The sequence below is a fragment of the Podarcis vaucheri genome (genome assembly GCF_965113315.1).
Source record: "Podarcis vaucheri genome assembly, chromosome: 7".
Taxonomy (NCBI): Eukaryota; Metazoa; Chordata; class Lepidosauria; order Squamata; family Lacertidae; genus Podarcis; species Podarcis vaucheri.
The window spans coordinates 56366923-56388116 of NC_138765.1; the positions used below are offsets into that span (position 1 = coordinate 56366923).

A 21194-nucleotide genomic window follows, 5' to 3' on the forward strand; every position below is an offset into this window, starting at 1 on the left:
TTGCGAACAGGATCTGTTCCGGAGGCCTGTTCACAACATGAAAAGAGCACAACCCGCAGCGGCGCATCTGCACATGCGCAGGTTGTGATTCGCCATTTCTGTACATGCGCGTGACATCATTTTGCACTTCTGCACAAGTGCAAGCGGTGTAACCCAGAAGTAACCCTTTCCAGTACTTCTGGGTCGCCGCGGGACGTAACCTGAAAGAATGTAACCTGAAGTGGACGTAACATGAGGTATGACTGTAATCAGCTTCAGTCTTCTCTGCTTAATAACTGAGTTCTTTCTCTGCCATTTTGTTGGAAGTGAAATATCTCCAGCAGTGGGCTCCGGAATCGCTTAGGAACCATTGAGAGCCCTCCTCACTAAACCGTGTTTCCTCAACAACTGTTTTGAGGCGACCCGCCCAACAAATCTACTGTTCTTCCACACGGTGCAGCTTATCAATGCAAACAGTTTAATATTTATGCTAAGAGGATTGTCAAAAGTAGCTTGTGCTCCTTTAATTCTTGTTTTAAATAAATAATGAGAACATTTGAACACATTACTCTTCTCAGAGGGCCCGAGGTCGGTTAATCTTATTATTTATGAAGTGATGTGCTACATAATAGTGCTTAGTGCATGTTAACAGATGCTATTATCACAGGCCGATGTGGGGAGCTGAAGATATATTGGAACGTTACGTGTTAATACTGTCCTTGCGCTGTAATGTACGATGGATTGAGTGTGGGAGGAGGCTGGAGCCGCAATTAACCGCATACCAACATGGGTGTAAAGTTGACGTATGTTTTCTCTTGGGGATTCTCCTGCCATCAATAATTCCCAAGAGGAAGATGACCTCTTTTCTTTGGTGTGGGTTTCCCCCCCATTCTTTCCCCAGAGAGGGTCAGGGTAGGGAAGTGGCCAGAGAGTCGTGTGTGTTAATCATTGTAGAAACCACTGGAAGCATTAATTGGTTAATTGTTGAGATGAGTCGGTTATCTCCCCCATTGCAAATGCAAAGATGTGGCAGTTGACCTATGTTTTATTTGTCACTACCCTCCTTCCCTCCCCGCAGCAAGAGAAAAAAAAGTTCTATTTGGCTTGCCTGATTCAGGCATTGTCTTTTAAGGAGATACTTTATCCATATTCTCCCCATGCTGTTTTCACTGGACGTTCTTCATTGTTTAACATTTTCAGTTCTTTTCTTGAATTTTCTTAATCTCTTATGCATAAAGAAATGCCAAACCCTTACCGGTCTTTTTCCTTTTCCAAACTCACTTGCTTTTCTGAGCATTCTCCTAGCCTCCTGCTTGCTTAAATGCCTCTGGTGCCTTATGTACAATTAACGGTCAACGATATATTGTGACATTCTCATTCACTGAATGAGCTTTGCCACTTTAGTCTAGTGCGTCTTAAAGATGCATTAGAATAAAGTGGCAGAGCATGTGAAATTTAGCAGCCATGAATGTGCTTCAATTAATACCTCTATTCAAAGGGAAGTAGGAATTAAATTTTCTGTACGTTTGAAATGTAGAAAATTTCATAAACCGAAGATCCATCCCTGCATTGCATAGAATGGTAAAGGAATAGGGAACCGCCTCAGCTTTGCTCATTTTATGTTCACTTATAAAACCATTTCTGTCTTGCCTTTTGTGGATGTTCTTAATTGTTTAAAATTTAAAACACGACTATTTTATATTTAATTTTATAGTTTTACCGCTCTGATGTTTACTGTCCAGGGCTCTTTTGGGAGGATGGTTGAGATAGAAATTGAATAAGCAACAAAACAGTAATAATGAGCAGCATCCAAACAAATAGTTCTGCAAGCGCTTTTGGCTGTTCAATGGAACTCCCTCTCCTCTCTCTCTATGCGTCTCTTGCTTTAACTCCTTAAACACCTTGGGGGCAGGTTACCAGAAGGACCACCTCTTCCCCTATGTAGCTCTACCTGGACCTCTAGATCATCTTCAGAGGCTGTAGCTCAATGGTAAAGCATCTGCCTTGCATGCTGAAGGTTCCAGGTTCGATCCCTGGGACAGACTCTTACCTGGAGACCTGGAAAGCTACTGCCAGCTAGATGAACCAGTGGTCTGACTCAGAATACAGCAGCTTCCAATGCTCTACAGGTGCCCCCGCCGAGTGAGGTATTGGCAGATGACTCCTGGAGAAAAGGGCCTTTGTAATGACGGCACTCTGGCTGTGCATTGCTTTCCCAAGAGATGCTCACCTGGCGCAAACTATGAGGTCGCCAGGCAAACATCTTTTCATTTTCCCATGTTTCTTAGATCTTGTAAATTGCTGTTTAAATCTGCCATTTTCTTTTCTTTTATGGTGGGTTGTTGTATTTTAATATTTCATGTTTTAGCACCCCCTCCCCACGACAGTATTATTATTGGGCAGCATTTGAACGTGATAAATAAAATAGATGGATAAAAGACGATACTTTCACTTACAGGTATTTAGTTCCATTGGTTTTTACTGTAGCTCAGCCTATTTAACATGATGCATTGATCACTTGGTCAATTTTCTCTCAGTCATAAAATATCTTCTTGTATGTGCCAGTCACTTAGGTTACATTAAATTGCTGCATAGCTACTTTTTAAAACTTAAAACCACAAATGAGCTACTAAAATAGTTCCTTTTTGTGATATTTAGTTTTCTTTTACCCTTTTTGTTGTTGTTGTTTTGGGTTTGGGGTTGTTGTTTTTTTTGGCTGGTCATATTATAATAATAAGGGACGCGGGTGGCGCTGTGGGCTAAAGCCTCAGCGCCTAGGGCTTGCCGATCGAAAGGTCGGCGGTTCGAATCCCCGCGGTGGGGTGCGCTCCCGCTGCTCGGTCCCAGCGCCTGCCCACCTAGCAGTTCGAAAGCACCCCCGGGTGCAAGTAGATAAATAGGTACCGCTTACCAGCGGGAAGGTAAACGGCGTTCCGTGTGCGGCTCTGGCTCGCCAGAGCAGCGTTGTCACGCTGGCCACGTGACCCGGAAGTGTCTTCGGACAGCGCTGGCCCCCGGCCAATAGATGTGAGATGGGCGCACAAACCCCAGAGTCTGTCAAGACTGGCCCGTTCGGGCAGGGGTACCTTTACCTTTATTATAATAATACTCGCCTCTCTTCGGCTTTCACTCCTTTATAAACATTAGCTAATTAACCAGCATCTGGCAAATTAAAACAAACAACCCACACAAAACCCCCTGAAACTGAAAACACTGAATTGCTACAAATTTACTAATGCAAGACCAATAAGTGGCAGTCTTTATTACAAAGTAATCTTACAAGATGTGTTGGTTTACTACTCGTAAAATTTCCCTGTGCCGGACTGCAGTTTTAGCTGCTTATTATAATTAGACTTCACTACTATTGATGAGGAATCCATTTAATAAGAAACACTGTAATTCAAAGGGTTTCTCTGGGGACCTAGCAAACGCTAACCTCTTAATTTAATTTTGTTGAAGTTTTGCCCATCTATTCATCAGCAGAAATTGTTATTAACCTTCATTTGCATCTATCTTTCAACAGCAACTCTCCTCCTCGTTACTTTTCCCCAAACCTGATGGATTTGTAACACTCAGATTTGCAAACCACATTCTGCAATATTGTTTAATCTGTGCTGTGACCTTAAATGCAGTAAATTTGGTTTAATCTCTCCCAATAATCTAGTAGTATCACAGAAACCCACACACAATGGCATAGACTGCTGACTGACTTCAAATAAGACTGGAGAGATAATGAAAAAATAATTCCCCTTTCGAAAGGTGCGCTAACTGCGTTTTCTTTGTGATGGGCTTTCTCAAATATTCCTCTAGGAAATTATTTATTTTTTAAAGAAAAACTTGCATGAAGGCAGAAAAGATCCTGTGACTTCACTGGTTAATAGTCCTTTAGTGCCCCCCTTTTCATTAATAGGCAAACATGAGAAATAATATATCCCTAAATGCATCCCCTAATTCACTTTTAATCTTATAGATTTATTTTATTTTTTTAGGTGCCATTCCCAACTTGTGGAGAATTTACCGAAGGATGAAAAGCCAGAATGCCATCCTTACTGGCAAGAAGGCGATGCCAGCATGCCGCTGCCATTCAACCTTGAAGAAATAATAGCTGAGCTACAGAGTCTTCTAGAGTGCTAGATGGAGCAATTTGATCATGAACTGAATGAGGTTCTTTTGCAAAGAAACCTCTTCTGTAAGAGGCACTAGATGTCTCTGAGAACAGTGGGGTGGAGGAAGAAACAGCCCGAGGGGGAGGTATTCTGGACCAAGTAATATTCTGGCTGCATAATCAGTTAAGAAGTTAACCAAAAGTGTACATCACAAGCACCAGAACATGAAAGTAAGATTATCTGTGGTTTGTTTTGAAGTTGGGTAGGCAGCCGGTGCCCTGCTGTGTTTCAGATGGGCTATGTGAAGTAAAGAGCCAATTACAAATTGTTTTAGCACAATTTTTTCCCCTTTTTTCTGATGGTAAACAAAGGAACACTGAATTAGAGAAAAATGCTACCCAGTACCCAATGCAAACACTAAACCTGCCTTAGGCTGCAATCCTTTACGCACTTAATCTGGCAATAAGTCCTGTTACATTAAATGTGGCTTTTGCCTGAGTAGACATGCATAGGATGTGACAGAGTCTTGCAATCCTATACATGCCAACATGGAAGTATATCCCATTAAACTCAATGGGACTTATTTTTAAAGAAACTTGTCCAAGATTGTTCAATAAGAGACTACGCTATTGGGAAGTCACTGGACTGAATTTCTGCAATATCTGCAATATGGATATGATAAATAATACTGACCTACCTCTCAGGGTTGTTGTGAGGATTGTGCTAAGATAACAATGTGAATTCTTTTAAATAGAATAAAAGTGCTACTGAGATACTAAATATTAGTATGGTTGCGTCTTTTTTGTGTTTGAACATTTCAGTACAAAAAGAGAGTTTCTGGGCCACCAAAATCTTATCTGAAAAACACCCTCCAAAATCTTTTTTTGCATGTTTCATACATACATAGATAGATATTCCTTCTGACTACAGGGTCAGACATTCAGGAATCAAGGAACCAACCTTAGAACATCATGTTGCTATAATACCATACTGATTTGACTACATAGAGCTATCACAAAACCAATTCAGAGTGAGGACAATGCTGGGGTGATAGGCAAGGATGATTTGTTTCATGAAATGTGCCACCTCATCCTCTATTGGTCCAACCCCAATTCATATTCTTATTAGGACATTCTCAAACTTCAAATTCAGTGGCAGTATTCCTGGATTGGTCTCCTCATCCATTAAGATGTGTTGTGAAGGCTCTGTGCATCAGCTGTCCAAGGTGGGGTGGGAATCAACAAGGCCAAATGTCCATCGTGGCATCTCAAATTCCACTATTCACTTTAAAAATTCCATGACACTTCACAACAATATGCTTGCAGTCTCAATATAGTCAGCAAAGGATAATGGAGCATGGGCTTTGTCAGGAGTTATCAAAATATTGTTCTAGACACCAGACCTAAAGGGGGCCTGCAAGCTGAGGATGAAGGTAAGAATTTACTTCACACTAAACTGCATATTAACTCAGAAGAAGGCCCAGCTGTGCTCAGATGTTCACAATTCCCACCCTTTTTACCTCTAGAATTTTTGAGGGTCTTTTTCAGTTGGCATCTGGGCACCTTGCAGCACCCATGTCTTTGTTGCCAAGCTAGGAAGTTTCCCTCTTTTCATATTCAGGATTTTTATACTTGCATCGCTGTAATAAAAAAGGGGCTTGTTTATTATCTGTTAAAGGAAGGAAGGAACCACCACATCCAGTGGAAAGGGTGGCTTGCTCATCTTTGGAGAAATGACAGAAGAGACAATATTCATAGGAAGCTGCCTTATACAGGGTCAGGCCAGCTCAGTGTTGTCTCCCACTTAAAGGTTTACAAAATTAAATTTTACATGTTTCAATTTCACTTCCTTTCCTATTCTTGTTATATCATTACTTAAAATATTAAATTACTCCACCTGAATAAGTAACTAATTCATCTTACAAATCTTCAGATAACCCTGCTAATGATGTTAATTGCTTACAGTTGTCTTTCAAATATGATATAAATTTGTTCCAGTCTTTTTGGAATACTTGATGTCGCTGGTTCCAGATTCTTCCCGTCAGTTTCGCCAGTTCTGCAAAGTCCATCATTTTCATCTGCCACTCTTCTTTAATCCCTGCTTCGTAACCAGGAGATGAAACCTGGGGAGGAGAAGGGCAAGGAAGGTACACACAGCAACTTGATTTTTTTTCTCTGGCTAAAGAACCAGGGTCAGACTGGGATTGTTTTACATCCTAACTGGGCTATATGTTCCCTCTTTGGATGCAAGCCATATCATGCTACATATTGTCTTACTCTGTGGATTTTATTGACAATAGCTTTATCGAGTGCTAGGTGTACAGATGAGTTTCCCCATAGAAATTAGTGGACATGACCCACATGGGACCATTCATTTTAGTGTAAGGTTAACAGATGTCCCCATTTCCTGGGGACAGTCCCCAGATTTACAAATCAGTCCCCTGACAAAATCCATCTATTTAGTAAGAAGTTGAAAAGTGTCCCCGGATTCATTGGAAAAAAACTGGTAACCTTATTTTCGTAGGCCTACTAAACAAAAAATGCTTAGCTCATATTCTACAGTCTTCTTATCAACTTCTAAGCCCTTGAAAATGGGTAGGGTCAAAACTGAAATAATAAATTCCTTGGGAAGATAAATACATATATACCCCCCAATATATTTCCTTGGGCATCTGTGTGCTTGAGTGCAAAGCCAGATATATTGGTGGGTGGGTGGACTGGTTCTCCAGACTTAGATTCGTTGAATCTCTGTTGTGTTTGCTTTGTTTAACCATTTAGTAAAAAATAATAAAAAATACTAGCCGGCACTGTGTGCACAGTTATCACTGGTTAAGAAACACTGTTTTGTTTTGTTTTTAAATCACAGGGCAAGCCCAATAGAAGATGAGGGACGTTTTGCTTTGGCAAGAAAAAGAAAAACACAGTTATCCTCTGTCCTGACAAAGTGATTGCCTCGAAACAAAAATGTAACAGATTGAAAGAAACTGAAGTGGCAATGTGGAGAACAAAGCAATTGTGTTTCTTTTACTGCTGATTTGTGATTAATTTCTGTTTTAATTAAGCATTGTTAGAAGCTGTGAGATTCGCAGTGGCAAAATCCACTTGACACTCATAAAGGGTACAGGAAAACAAGGCTGTTCACATGAAAGTTGAAAGCCTTCTGTAAAGAAGAAAGGGACAAATGGGGCTGACTACTGAATGCTTCTTTCTTTCTTTTTTTTTTTTTTTTTTTTGTCTGCAGTGCTAATTTCCTTTTGCATTAGGAGCCTGGTTAGTGCATATAATAGAATTTGGCTAAAACAGGGGCTTTTTTTCCAGCCAGAACTCACCAGAACTCAGTTCTGGCACCTCTCAGGTGGGCGCCATTATAAGAGAACAAGGGAGGTGTTCTTGTCAAATTCCAGCACCTCTTTTTCTAGAAAAAGTACTGGTTAAAACACAGGGGTCTTTTCAAGCAACACTTGCGTGAGCTGCTTCTCAGGATCTCCTCGGTGGTACTTCACCAATTACAATGTAAATATTTGTGACTGAATTCTCTCATACTTGCACATTCAGTTCCAAGCAAACCTCTGCTTATACAGTGGTACCTTGGGTTAAGTACTTAATTCGTTCCGGAGGTCCGTTCTTAACCAGAAACTGTTCTTAACCTGAAGCACCACTTTAGCTAATGGGGCCTCTTGCTGCCACTGCGCCACCGGAGCATGATTTCTGTTCTCATCCTTAAGCAAAGTTCCTAACCCAAGGTACTATTTCAGGGTTAGCAGAGTCTGTAACCTGAAGCGTATGTAACCTGAAGCGTATGTAACCCGAGGTACCACTGTATAGGTTTTATGCTCTTGATTATTCTGGTTTCTTTCCTTGATGGACATTTGCTCATTTATATACTCTAGTCCTGTTGAGGCATTTGTCTGAATCCATGTGTGCTAGCCAATCTACTCAGTCTTATGAAAGACATGCTTGCCACCCTGGGCAACTTTGGAGGAAGGCTGCGAGAGAATTTTAATAAATAATAATGAAAGTAGGACACACACAAGCCCAAACCCCAATATACCTGTGCTCACTGGATCCACTTTAGACCTCCCCATGCACAGGGACACCAGGAGGATACCCTCAAAGCCCCAAGCCTACCTCTTATTCCAGAGGAGACAGTGAGTGTTACTTCTTCCTAAAGAAATTTGGCAGCTTGGCTACCATTGTGCATTTGTCGCATAATCACCATGAACACCTTGCTTCACCCTTAAGTCTTTATGATCTGCACCACCTTGCTCCATGGTCTCCTTCCTTGCTTATGGGTAGCTCAAGGGACCCAAATGGCTTTCCTCCTGACCTCCTTTAATGTTCCTGATCCCTGTCCTGTAAAGGCTAAGCTTGGACAAAGGTAAGTAGAACTCGTAGCCCAAGGCCAGTTTTAGTTAGACTCAAAGCAGACCCATTGAAATTAATGGGCATGACTAGATTAGGTATATTAATTTCTATGGGTCTACTCTGAGCAGAACATAGTTCAATACAACCCCAAATTCCTGAGGAGGTGCTCTCTCCAACCTCCAGTCTTTCTCCCCCTCTGTGCACCAGCAAGGGAGACAAAAGCAACCAATGGCTTCAAGTTACAAGAAAGGAGATTCCGACTAAGCATCAGGAATAACTTTATGATAGTAAGAGCTGTTCAACCATGGAATGGACTCCCTTGGAAGGATATGGACTCTCCTTCCTTTGAGGTTTTAAAACAGGGGTTGGATGGTTATCTGTCATGGATGCCTTAGTTGAGATTCCTACATTGCAAGAAAGGGGTTGGATGAGATGACCCTTGGCCTACCTTCCCACTCTACAATTCTATGGTCCTATGATATCAGACAGCCTGCCTTTGCCATGTGGTGTCATTTGCAGCCTGCTGATGTTTATATCTGGTTGAGCTGGGCCTGCCAATGCACAGAGTCCAGCACCAGCTTCAGCTTTTATCAGCCTCTCACATATGCATTCTTTGTAAAGTTATTTTTGTAAAATAAAATTTTAATATTCACTATATTTCCAATACACTTCTAACAATTTTCCAATAATAATATATATAACCACTCTCACCCTAAGGTTGCAGGGCAGGCTACAACAAATCACAATGTTTAACAACCGTTTATAACAACTTACAATTTATAATCACAGAGATAAGATGGGTTCTAAAAATATACAATAGTCCACAGTCCGTCCAAAGTCCAAGGCCAAAGGTCAGGAAACAAGGTTCAGGGTCAGCCCAAGTCCAAAGTCAGGACGCAGTCCAGCATCAAGCATGAAGTAGAAATCTGTGATGGTCCAAGGAGAGGCTGCTCAACGCTGCCAGTTGAGCAGACACAGAACCTCAGCTCTGCTGCCTTCTTATACTGTGCCTGCTGATTGCAGCATCTGGGCTTGAGGAGACTCTGTGTCACTCTGTGAGTACTACCTACACCAACCTCTCCTTCCCCTTCCCCATCCTGCCCCCATGTGACCCAGTACCCGCTTCACCCTTCACCAGGATCCTCTTCCTTCTCTTCCTCCCTGCAGTCCTGCCAGTTCATGACACACACACTTTCCTCCCTCCCTCCCTCCCTCCCTCCTTCCTTCCTTCCTTCCTTCCTTCCTTCCTTCCTTCCTTCCAACTTACTTGACTTTATGAGGCAGATATTTTATTCAGAAGTTGTGTGCCACCTGGCCATCATTTGATGCACAAAAGCATTCTTAACACAAACCTTTCCCTACGCCTGGTGTTTGTTTATTGACTCCGCTGTGTGCGGAGGGCCAGGGTCAGGTGGAAAAGAGATGCCTCTCTTTAGCGACTTTCATTAGATTGCAAAAGGGTTCCTTGCAAAATGAAGTTCACGACTTTGCCTGCATTTACTTTTCATCATCGCTGAAAGAATTGCAGTAAAATTGGTCCCCGGCACATGTGTGTCAGGCTAAATGGATTACGGGAGATACAGATCTGTTTGCCTGTCTGCACTTGCCTTTAGACAATATTCATCAATTTTACAAAAAGCTCTCAACTAAACATGGAGCCAATACAAATGTGAACCGCTCAAGGCAATGGGGCTCTTTTCTATATATAACAACAACAAAAAGCCAAAACAAAATCAGATCTAAAGGTGATTTTACATTAGCAGAATGAAATTGTTGGCAGAAAATGAAATCCTTTTATCATCTCACTAGGCTGAAGACGGAAGTAATAATCGGACATTCTTAAAAGTTTGCCGTAGAAAGCCCCTGGTTTCGGATGGTGCAATTCTCAGTGCACTATTCACACCCATGATCTCTTGTTGGCAGAGATTGAAATGAGGTCTTAGGTTCAGCTTGCCCATTTGGCATTCTGTTTGGGTTTGGTATTGCTGGAGGGGGGGATTGATTAAATTCACATTTAAAGGCAAACCTACCAAATTTGTTGTTTCCAAAACAATATGTGAACCAAAACACACGCTCTTCGAAATTTGCACATCACAGGCATGGGGATCCTTTGGTCCTCCAGATGTTGCTCCCACCAGCCCAAGCAAGTATGACCAATGTCTAGGGATGTTGGGAATTGTAGTTCAGCAACATGGGGAGCACCAAAGGTTCCTCTGACCTGAAAATTCACATTTTGGCCCTGCCAACTTTTGCCTTTGGTCCCACCCACTGCTGACATGCAACCTCTTGAAGAGGGCATGTGACCCTTGGCCTGAAATAGGTTTCCCACCCCTGTGCTAGGCATTTAGAGGACTGAGCTTACGTTCTACTAGGGATTAATTCATTCTTGACTTTCCCTCTCCGTAACTGTGTTTTGCTTCTATAAGTATTTCTGGGTATGGCTCAGGCTGGATTTTGGCCTCACCACAGCATGTTATGGATCTTCAGATGCTTTATTCTCTGTCAACAATATTGATTCATTGCTTTGATTAGAGGAGAGAGAGAGAGGGGGGGGAATGAATTATTTGGTGTATAGGATTTCCGTTATCTCTTATTACACTGAATAAGGTAATGCTACTGTGCTGGATGTTTCATTTCCTACAAACTCCCCTGCTTTAAAAAACAAAACAAAACCAAGCCACAACTCATTGGTGTTTTTCATGCATATTGCCTTGATCAGTGGAACTATTTCTTAGCAGTAAGAAGAAAAGAAAAGATTTCATTTAGTTTGAATGCATTTGAAGCTTAAAATATTCCATTGCTTTAACAACCGCAATGATTTGCTTTTAATATATTGGACAATTGATTTCTTTCTGCAAGCAATGGCATAACTTTGAAACTAAGTGTGTCTGATGACTTGTGCTCCAGTATTCCTTAGAAAGCTTGATTTTGCATGGTGGTATTAGTGTCTTTTCACTGTTTCTAAGGAGGTACAGATCAGCCTCTATATGGTGCTTCTCAGCTTCTGCTTTCATTTTGCCAAACACAACAGATGCATAAACAAAATGCCTAGCTTGGCTAAAGTCCTTGACTTATGAGTTTTTAATTAACTATTTCATAAACATCACCATGTTTTTGACTGACTTCTTGAAGCTAGAAAGCAATGTTTGCTTTTATACCTTTATAGATAGATAGATAGATAGATTCTTTATTGTCATTACACAAGTGCAACATTGCACAAAGTGCAACGAAATTGGATGCCATCCCTTAAAACAACAAAAGCAAGACAACAACAACAACCAAACAAACCACATTCCAGCCACACCCACACCACACCCATCAAACTCCCAGGTCACACTAACGAGTTACAGCATTCAAAAGGGCCACAGCTCTTGGATAGAAACTGTTTTTCAGTCTATTTGTCTTTGACTTGATGTTTCTATATCTTCTGCCAGAAGGCAGTAGTGCAAACAGACAGTGTCCCGGGTGAGATGAATCCTGCAGGATGTTATTTGCTTTCCTAAGACAACGGGAACCGTACAGTTCTTCCAAAGATGGGAGAGGATGACCAATGATCCTTTGGGCTGTGGTTATGACCTTCTGGAGCACCTTCCTCTCCCTAGCTGTACAACTGGAGAACCAAGCACAAATACAGTATGTAAGAATGCTCTCTGTGGAGCCTCGGTAGAAGGACACCAGCAGTCTCTCACTCAGATTGTTCTTCTTTAAAAGTCTGAGGAAATAAATTCTCTGCTGGGCCTTCTTCACCAGAGCAGTGGTATGTACGCTCCAAGTTATACCCCACTTTCCCACTTATTCAGCCTCAAATGTGGAACAAATCAATGCTAAAATTTGTGTGCCATATTCAGTGTGCTATGAAACAGCTGAAGTGTGAATATGGAAAAGGGTTCAAGTTGAAGTAGGGGATAACTCTCAGTACACTTTAGTGAAGGCAAAACTGCAGTGAGACCAAAACTCATCAGCCATCAGATGATAGCCACCATCTCCCCCCCCCCAACAGACTCTGAGAACAATGCTATGTGATAACATAGGATCATGTATGGGAACTAATAGGTACGAAGAAGAAGAAGAAGAAGAAGAAGAAGAAGAAGAAGAAGAAGAAGAAGAAGAAGAAGAAGAAGAAGAAGATATCCACTAGATAATTCTGGGAGCTGCATTTTATTTGTTTACCCAGAAGCTTCAGGCAGAGTCATACTAAAACCCAATGTCATTCTCAGGGGCTGGTTGAGAGAAGTACCAAATAAGGGGCAGGTGAGTTTGGCCTCCTCCCCACCCTGAATTTCAGTCCCGCACCCCTGAAAAACCTTGGCACACCATCCCCACTTCCATGTCCTTCAGAGCGGGGTGTGTGTGCAAAATAAAGGAGGTCATTTTGGGCTTGCATTAACACATCTGGCTTAAACTCTGGCTTATCTCTGCATTAGCATGCATTGTTCTCAAATTTCCAAGAATCGCCTACTGTGTTCCAACGTACAAAATCCGAGACTTTGGTTTATTTCTGCAGCTCATTATCATTTCTATAGTTGCATCATTATATGTAGCACATGGATTTAGCAAGCCTTCATATTGCCTGCTTACAAGGATCTTACTAACATCTAGTAAATTTAATGACCTCTAATAAGAAGTGGAAATGAAATCCTGCCCAGGGAACTTAATAGAACTTGTAGCTTTTAAATGCATCTTGTCATTTTATGAGTATTTAAACCCTCAGGAAGCTGAAAGCTATGTACGGAGCCATTGCTTTGTTTAAGTTAGCTACATGAAAAACAAATAGCTTATTTTTGTTTATTTTTTATTCCTTTAACCTCTAGGACTACCTGATAAAGCAATCACTCAAGAACATTAAACATTGCATGGTTTCACTTGATAGAGGTACTGCAAGGCTCCAGCGGATTGCCATAGCGTAAATAATATAAAATCTAGAAAGATGTTGCAATATGACCTACTTACTTTAAAGAGCTCACCCATATCCATACCCACTAACGTATCCCTCTCCAAAGGAATTCTATTGTCCCCACCGCACCAGCAAAAAAGAAAAAGAAAAAAAGAAATACCAGTTGTAGGAAACCATAGGATGGGAGAGTGCTGTTGTGATCTGGTTCTGCCGGTGAGCTTTCCATATTGGGCATCCAGTTGGCCACTGTGAGAACAGGATGCTGGAATGTATGGACCATTGCTCTGACTCAGCAGGCTCTTGCATTCTTGTACCTCCAGTAAAGGAAGCAAAGTCAGTGAGAAGACCTAGCCAGGCAACATCACTGTTACTAAGAAGAGAGCCGTTGTCATAAATGTGCATATTACTAACCTTCATAGCTTGCCCCTCCCCATTCCAGACAATTGTAAGTTGCCAGGAATGCATAATAAAAATCAGTTCAAAGGTAAGGAGAGCCAGTGTGGTCTAGTGGTTAAGAGCGGTAGTCTCGTAATCTGGGGAACCGGGTTCGCATCTCCGCTGCTACTCCACATGCAGCTGCTGGGTGACCTTGGGCTAGTCACACTTCTCTCTGAAGTCTCTCAGCCCCACTCACCTCACAGAGTGTTTGTTGTGGGGGAGGAAGGGAAAGGAGAATGTTAGCCGCTTTGAGACTCCCTAGGGTAGTGATAAAGTGGGATATCAAATCCAAACTCTTCTTCTTTACACCAGGCATAGGCAAACTCGGCCCTCCAGATGTTTTGGGACTACAATTCCCATCATCCCTGACCCCTGGTCCTGTTAGCTAGGGATGATGGGAGTTGTAGTCCCAAAAACATCTGGAGGGCCGAGTTTGCCTATGCCTGCTTTACACTGATTGTCAGGGCTTACACAGAGTCATTGTGCAGCACTTTGCAAGCCCCGGAGATCAGCTGATACACTGGCAAAAATAAAACAAAATGCATTATATAGCAGACACTATTAAGTAAAATTGCATATAAAAATGTGTACAGTGGTAGAAGTTCTCTTTAAAAATGCTGGTGAATTTCACGAGTGCTTCTTCTTTTTCTTTGAAATCACAAACCTCTGTAGAAATGTGAGGAATGGAATTTAAGATGAGAAAAATGAGACATGGAGGAAATGGAAATTGACAGATTCACCCATTCCTACACTTCAGCCAGCAACAATTTCAATTTATCCAGAGGCAAATCTGTGACCTGGGTCTCTGCCCCTACAGTACCCAGCTTTGGTCCGATCCAGCAAGGCTCTTTCTATGTTCCTGTGTGCAGAACATCAGGAGGGTCATTTATAAAGCAGGCAGTGCCAGAGCTCAACATTGGCCTTCCATTATTTAATGGTTTCCTAATGCTGATCTCCTTCCCTTGCCAGTGCCGGTCCTCTCACACCTCCATTGTCTGTAGTTCAAAGTTACTTCTGCCTCCCTGGCTAATGGGGTCAGAACAGTTCCTTTTGTAATAGATTGCCAGTCCCTTGGGCACAAAGACTTTTGAGAGACAGGCCACAATGAGAAGACAGGCCGTTAAATAACATTTGATGCAACTCAAGGGAATGATAATTACAGCGTTTAGTTACAATGATTCACGGAGGTAAGAACCACATTCCACAAGGCATGAGCTCTTCAACGACCTTTCCAAGAACATGGGTCAAAACCCATCCATTGTCTCTGAAGCAGGTAGATCGGGTCGCATCTGGGTAGGAGAAAAGGGGTCGGGGGACAGGGGACGGAAGCGGATCGTTCTGCCCAGGCACTAAATTAAAAGACTAATGCCACATAAATACACAACCTGGAGAATGGGGAATATTGGGTGGGGGTTCAGCCTATATTCCAACATCTAGTTCTGGCCAAAAAAAGGGAAATGCATTGAAACCAGAAACACCAACAAGGAAGCCATTTCCTTTCCTTTATGCTGATTTGCCATAAATGATAATGTGATGTGACCTGACTCCTCTGAGTTGGGCTTGCCTAACAGTCTGAGCAACAGAGGCAAGGAACCTGGTCCCCTCCAGATATTGCTGTGCTCCAGCTCCCATCAGACACAGCCAGCATGGTCAGCAGTAGTCCAAGGGCATCTAGAGGCCCACAGGTCCCCCACCTCTGAACAAAGAGATGCTGGTACTCTCTGGTTACAAGTATCCTTCATCTTGCCATATTCCCAACAGGAACCACATCCAACATCTACAATTAGAGAGACAGAGAACAGGAAGCCTTTTTTCTCTCCTTGCAGTTGGGGATCCCACTGTAAGCCTTGTGGCACCCTCTTTGTGGAGTTCCCAAACAGGAACACTTGTTGTCGTCGTCTGTCCCCCCCAATTGATAATCTTGCAGTGTCGCCTAAAGATGCATCTGCTTGCTTGGGCTTTAGGAGATCAAGGGGATCTTGATCCTCACAGTTAATATTCTGGTCTGCTGAGTTATAGAAATTATTGTGCCTTGACTCATGCTTTGATCCAGCCTCTTAGGCATGCTAGCCTGGGCACATAGTCGTCTTAATAATGAGCCCTTGCACTGCCTTCATACATGGGAGTGCCTGGCTTCTTCTTTACCTTTGATACCTGAGATGTGAGTCTAATCTGTGTTAACTGTTTCTAATTTAAATTTAAGATTAATTAAATAAAATTAAGATTAAATAAATCTAAATTAAGAATAGATTTGCTGGTGAAGTACAGGTAATAATAATAATATAACCAAAGCCCTATGCAAAAGCCAACTCACTCCCACATAACTTCCTTAGAAGTGACGGGACTGGAAGGGTGGAAGGCAGGGAGCCCAACAGTAGGTGGAGCCAAAGATCCAATGGCATGCAGAGCCAACTAATTCTGGTTTTGTCTCCATCCTCTTCCCAGTTGAGTTCTACAAAGGTAACAGTGAGACTAAGCAGGAGGAAGGTGTCTGCCAGTACCAGCCATTGTATCGGTACCTGGGCTAGTTGTAATTAACAAGTTAATATCAGCCTCTGGGCTAGTTGTAATTCAGAAGGTAGATGGGTGGGGGCTAGCTGAGCACAGACTGCTGTTGGTGGCACAGTGCCCCATTCCCCCCCCACTGCTCTTCTAGGGGCCTCTGTGAAGCACCGATCAGCTTGGCAACTGCAATTTCTTGCACAGAACAAAATCTTCCTCCTTAGATGCCTCTGCTGTCGTTGTCTGAATACCAACCAAATTACAGACCCTAAATTTTCTTTCCTGCATCCCCTCTGGCTACAACTCATTTTGAATGTGAGTGCTTGGTGTTTACAAAGACAGATATTTCAAGCTCTAGATAGACTTCGACAGGAAAGAGTTATGTTATGCCAGAAGGTGATGGCTATATTGCATTACTGATCAACACCCTCTGTTCTGGCAAACCCCAAAACAGTGTGTTTTTTCCTCCCTTTAAAAATTCTATGTCTTTATAAGGCTAAATCTCCTCACTTAACTTCCTTAACACTGAGCAATATATATATATATATATATATATATATATATATATATATATATATGCTTTCGTAGATTTTCACGGGTACAGGAATGCAGGTTTTGGTGTCTTCGGGTGTCTTCCCGTGTAAGAGTCGGGGTGTCTGTGCGACGTTTCGACGAGGTCTCACTCGTCATCTTCAGGCTGGTGCTTTCGGCTTCTTGTTACTGGAACAGAGCAGAGTCTGGTGTTTGAGTTCCTATAAATACTGTTGAGGGGTGTGGTGTATAGCCTCCAACGTTCTGGGCAGAGAGGAAGTTCCTAGATTAGTGTGCCTTTTCTTCTTTTGTTCCTTAATTACTTGAGGGATATCTTGGGTGATTTCATGAGTGATATTCTGAATATCACTGGGTGGGTCATTAAGTGTAGATTAGTTGCTAAAGCTTTCGTGTCTTGACCTCTTGAGCTTGTGAAGAGTTTTTCTGAGAAGATGGCTGTGCTGCATTTAGTTGTGCTCTGGCTTGGCTTCGTGTATAGGGGCGAGCTATGGTTTTGTGTCTTGTGCCAGCCAGATCTGTGTAGGGATTGCAGGGGGGTGCAGCATCCGGAGGTGCCAAACTATAGTGGCACCTCCGGATGCTGCACCCCCCTGCAATCCCTACACAGATCTGGCTGGCACAAGACACAAAACCATAGCTCGCCCCTATACACGAAGCCAAGCCAGAGCACAACTAAATGCAGCACAGCCATCTTCTCAGAAAAACTCTTCACAAGCTCAAGAGGTCAAGACACGAAAGCTTTAGCAACTAATCTACACTTAATGACCCACCCAGTGATATTCAGAATATCACTCATGAAATCACCCAAGATATCCCTCAAGTAATTAAGGAACAAAAGAAGAAAAGGCACACTAATCTAGGAACTTCCTCTCTGCCCAGAACGTTGGAGGCTATACACCACACCCCTCAACAGTATTTATAGGAACTCAAACACCAGACTCTGCTCTGTTCCAGTAACAAGAAGCCGAAAGCACCAGCCTGAAGATGACGAGTGAGACCTCGTCGAAACGTCGCACAGACACCCCGACTCTTACACGGGAAGACACCCGAAGACACCAAAACCTGCATATATATATATATATATATATATATATATATATATATATATAGTAAAACACATCAAAGAAGAACCCAGGCAATAAGCCACACATCACAAGGTAACAATGGGAACTGTCAGGATGAATATAGTGCTTTTCTGACCTTTCTTGTTGTTGTCACCTCATATCTTTATTCATGCATCTCTGCCACCAGACTTAGACTGTGTACACACCACACATTGGAAGCACATGACTTCCCCAAAAAACTCATGGGAACTTTAGTTTTTGAAGGGTGCTGAAAATGGAAAACTACAGTTCCAAGGATGCTTAGGGGGATCCATGTGCTTTAAATGTATGGCGTGAATGTGATACCTTTGAGGGGTGTGGCCTGGGAAGGGGTGTGGCCTGGAGGAAGCCATATGCGTTAAGTGTAGTGGGTGTCCGCAGTCCTAAAGTGTGTATGAATGGCACATCCAAAGCTGAGGGCCTCTGTCCACACTGAGCTCCCAGACTTTAGAACTCCCTTCCCTAGAAAAGTTAGACTGTGCCCTTCCTTGTTTTATTCCAACAGGCCCTTGGGAACTGGTTGCTTTTTAAGCGTTTTTAATAGGCAACATCAAGGCCTTGACTCACCTGTCTTATAGGTCTTTATCGTTAACCTTGACTTGGAGGACTTTAAACAGAGGGCTGTCTTCTAGGCGCTGTGGCCACCCTAAATGTAAATATAGATCCTTTTACAAATCTGCTTTTGCTCTCTCTTCCAGGAGGCCAAACCTTCCCATTAGTGACATGGCACAGCTTAGCAGAAGAGCTTTGTAGGCAGAAGGTCTCAGGTTCAATCCTTGGCATCTCCAGGTAGGTTTGGGAATGTCTCTCCTTTGAAACTGCTGCTGCCAGTCATGGGGTGGTATGCAGCCAACTTGTTCCATCAGCGCAAGGATTTCTGCTTGCACAATGGAGCTTTTCTCCCCCTTGCATGTGCCCACTAAATCTGGGGGATCTGGGGCCGATTTTTGGGGAGGGCATGGGGTGAGGAGAGGGGAAGAAGTTCCACTGCACAAGTGGAAATCCATGTGCTGACGGAACAAGTCAGTTGGATAGCACCCAGGGTAGATAACACTGAGATAGATGGACCAATGGTCTGACTCGGTTTAAGACAACTCCCTGTGTTCACTAAAGGATCAGTGGTCACGTGCGCTCTCCGACAGATCTAACTTGTCAGTCATGTGCAATAGCAAAATATCATTAAGTTTGCAATCCCCAGCTATCCTCTCTGGTAATTAGAAAGGCTCTTGCAAATAGATGTAACCTTATCTGTTTATCTAAGGGAGAATCTTTATGGTAATTTTCGAGGCAGAATCCAATAGCTTCACAAGGCAAGCCACTGAGGAAGCATGAGATCTATAATTACTGAAACTGCCAGGTAATTGCTGTTTAGTGCTTATTTATAGAACATATTCTTAGGGATACCTCCAGGGCTTTTTTTCTATATATATTTTAAATGAAATGGCCTATAAAAGAAAATACATTTCTGTATTAAAGAGTAATGAAAATGTATCTCACCCCCCCCCCTTTTGCTTCAGTGTTTTCATTACTTAAAAGGCCCCTGTGTTATTATTTTTACAGAGACATACAACACGGGATGTAAAAAGGGGAGGGCAGTGGTAAAATAAGTAAATGAGGAAGGCCAAACCAGTGCTTAGAACCCTATATAAAGCCATATATATATATATATATATTAAAAAAATAAAGACTGACATTCAGTTGGAGGTATTTTGAAATCTTCCCTTTCTTTCTTTTTCTTTCCTGCTGGTGCTCTGCTCTGCCACGAATCTCTGAAGACAAGCCCATCCACAGCAGAGTCGAGCGAAATTCAAGTTTTCTGTGTTGTATGTCAGGGTTGAGGACAACTTGTCAGCTCTGCCACTGTCAGGTTTTATCTTCAAATATGACAGGCAATTTGTTCGGGGAACTCTCGTGAATGACAAGATAGAGCGGGGTTGTAAAACATGGCACCTGTGTGGTAGGCCCTGCATTTGTGGACGTCAAAGGCGATTGTTTTCTTTTGCTATTAGCCCATTGATGCTGAACAATTTAAGGGAAGGGCCATAGCTCAGTGGCAAAGCATCTGCTTTGCATGCAGAAGGTCCTCAGTTTAATCCCTGGCATCTCCAGGTAAGACTGGGAAAGACTTTCTGACTCTGCATAAGGCAACATCTGATGCTTACTTCCTATGTTCCTATTTTAGAAAGAGGAGTTTTGGCTCAGTTATAGGGCACCAGGTTCCAATATTCAACCCATAGTATCTCTAGGTAGGGTTGGGGGAAGAACTCCTGCCTGCAACCTTAGACAGCTTCTATCAGATAATGTAAACAGCACTGAGATTTTGTAGACCAAGGTGAGTCAACAAGACACCATCTGGAAGTTGTTAGGGTACAATTCCCATCATCCATAACCAGTGGCCCTGCTGGCTGGGGCTGATGGGAGTTGGAGTCCAACAACATCTGGAGGGCATCATCTTGACTACCCATTTGTTTGTTTCAACAATTTATATACCACTTCATAGAACGTTCTGAGACCTTTTTCATTTAGAGAAAAGGCAAGTAAGAACTGTCATGACAAAAAATTATAAAATTATGCATGACATGAAGAAAGTGAATACAGAAAAGTTTTCCTCCTACACTCATAACACTAGAACTCATGGGCATCCAATGAAGCTGAAGGTGGGAAGATTCAGGGCAGGTAAAAGAAAGGACTTCTCCATGCAGTGCAGAGTTAAACAATGGAACTCGCTCGCACAGGAGGCAGTGATGGCCACCAAGTTGGGTGGCTTTAAAAGAGGATTAGAGAAATTCATGGAACAGAGAGGTATCAATGGCTGCTATCCGTGATGGCTATGCTCTGCCTTCATGGTTAGAGGTGGTAGGAGTGCCAGTTGCTGGAAACCACAGGAGGGGAGAGTGCACTTCTGCATGGGTCCTGCTTGCAGGTTTTCCAGAGGCATCTGCCTGGCCACTGTGAGCACAGGATGCTGAACTAAATGGGCCATTGGGCTGATCCAGCAGGATCATCTCATGGTGCCTCTGACGTTTTGGAACAGGAATGCCATTCCCCTCAGATGAGGATTCTCCCTGGTTTTGCATGCAGAGCTCTCAATGTGTTGAAGCTCACAGAGGGCGGGTCAACCATCCTGATCTCTGGTTAATCAGCATCCCAAGAAGGCAAAGCATTGCTTCCCACCACCCCTTTCTCTTTTTGCCTTGAATGACAGCTTGACCATCTGTGATATGTTAACTCCATAATGGAATCTAACTCAAAGGGC

The 21194-nt window shown here is 42.6% G+C and overlaps 1 protein-coding gene across 5 annotated transcripts in view; it reads left to right on the forward strand.

Moving 5' to 3' along the window:
* Positions 1-18727, forward strand: part of FTO (FTO alpha-ketoglutarate dependent dioxygenase) — a 266159-nt gene extending 247432 nt beyond the window's left edge. For 4 of the 5 annotated variants that reach the window (XM_082232944.1, XM_082232940.1, XM_082232939.1 and 1 more), the window contains one exon: positions 3969-4865. In XM_082232944.1, coding sequence (XP_082089070.1) covers positions 3969-4113 — 145 coding nt within the window. In that variant the 3' untranslated portion in view covers positions 4114-4865. Of the gene's footprint in view, positions 1-3968; positions 4866-18636 lie in introns of those variants that run through there. The other variant, XM_082232942.1, reaches the window with a different exon arrangement.
* Positions 18728-21194: the final 2467 nt, after the last annotated feature.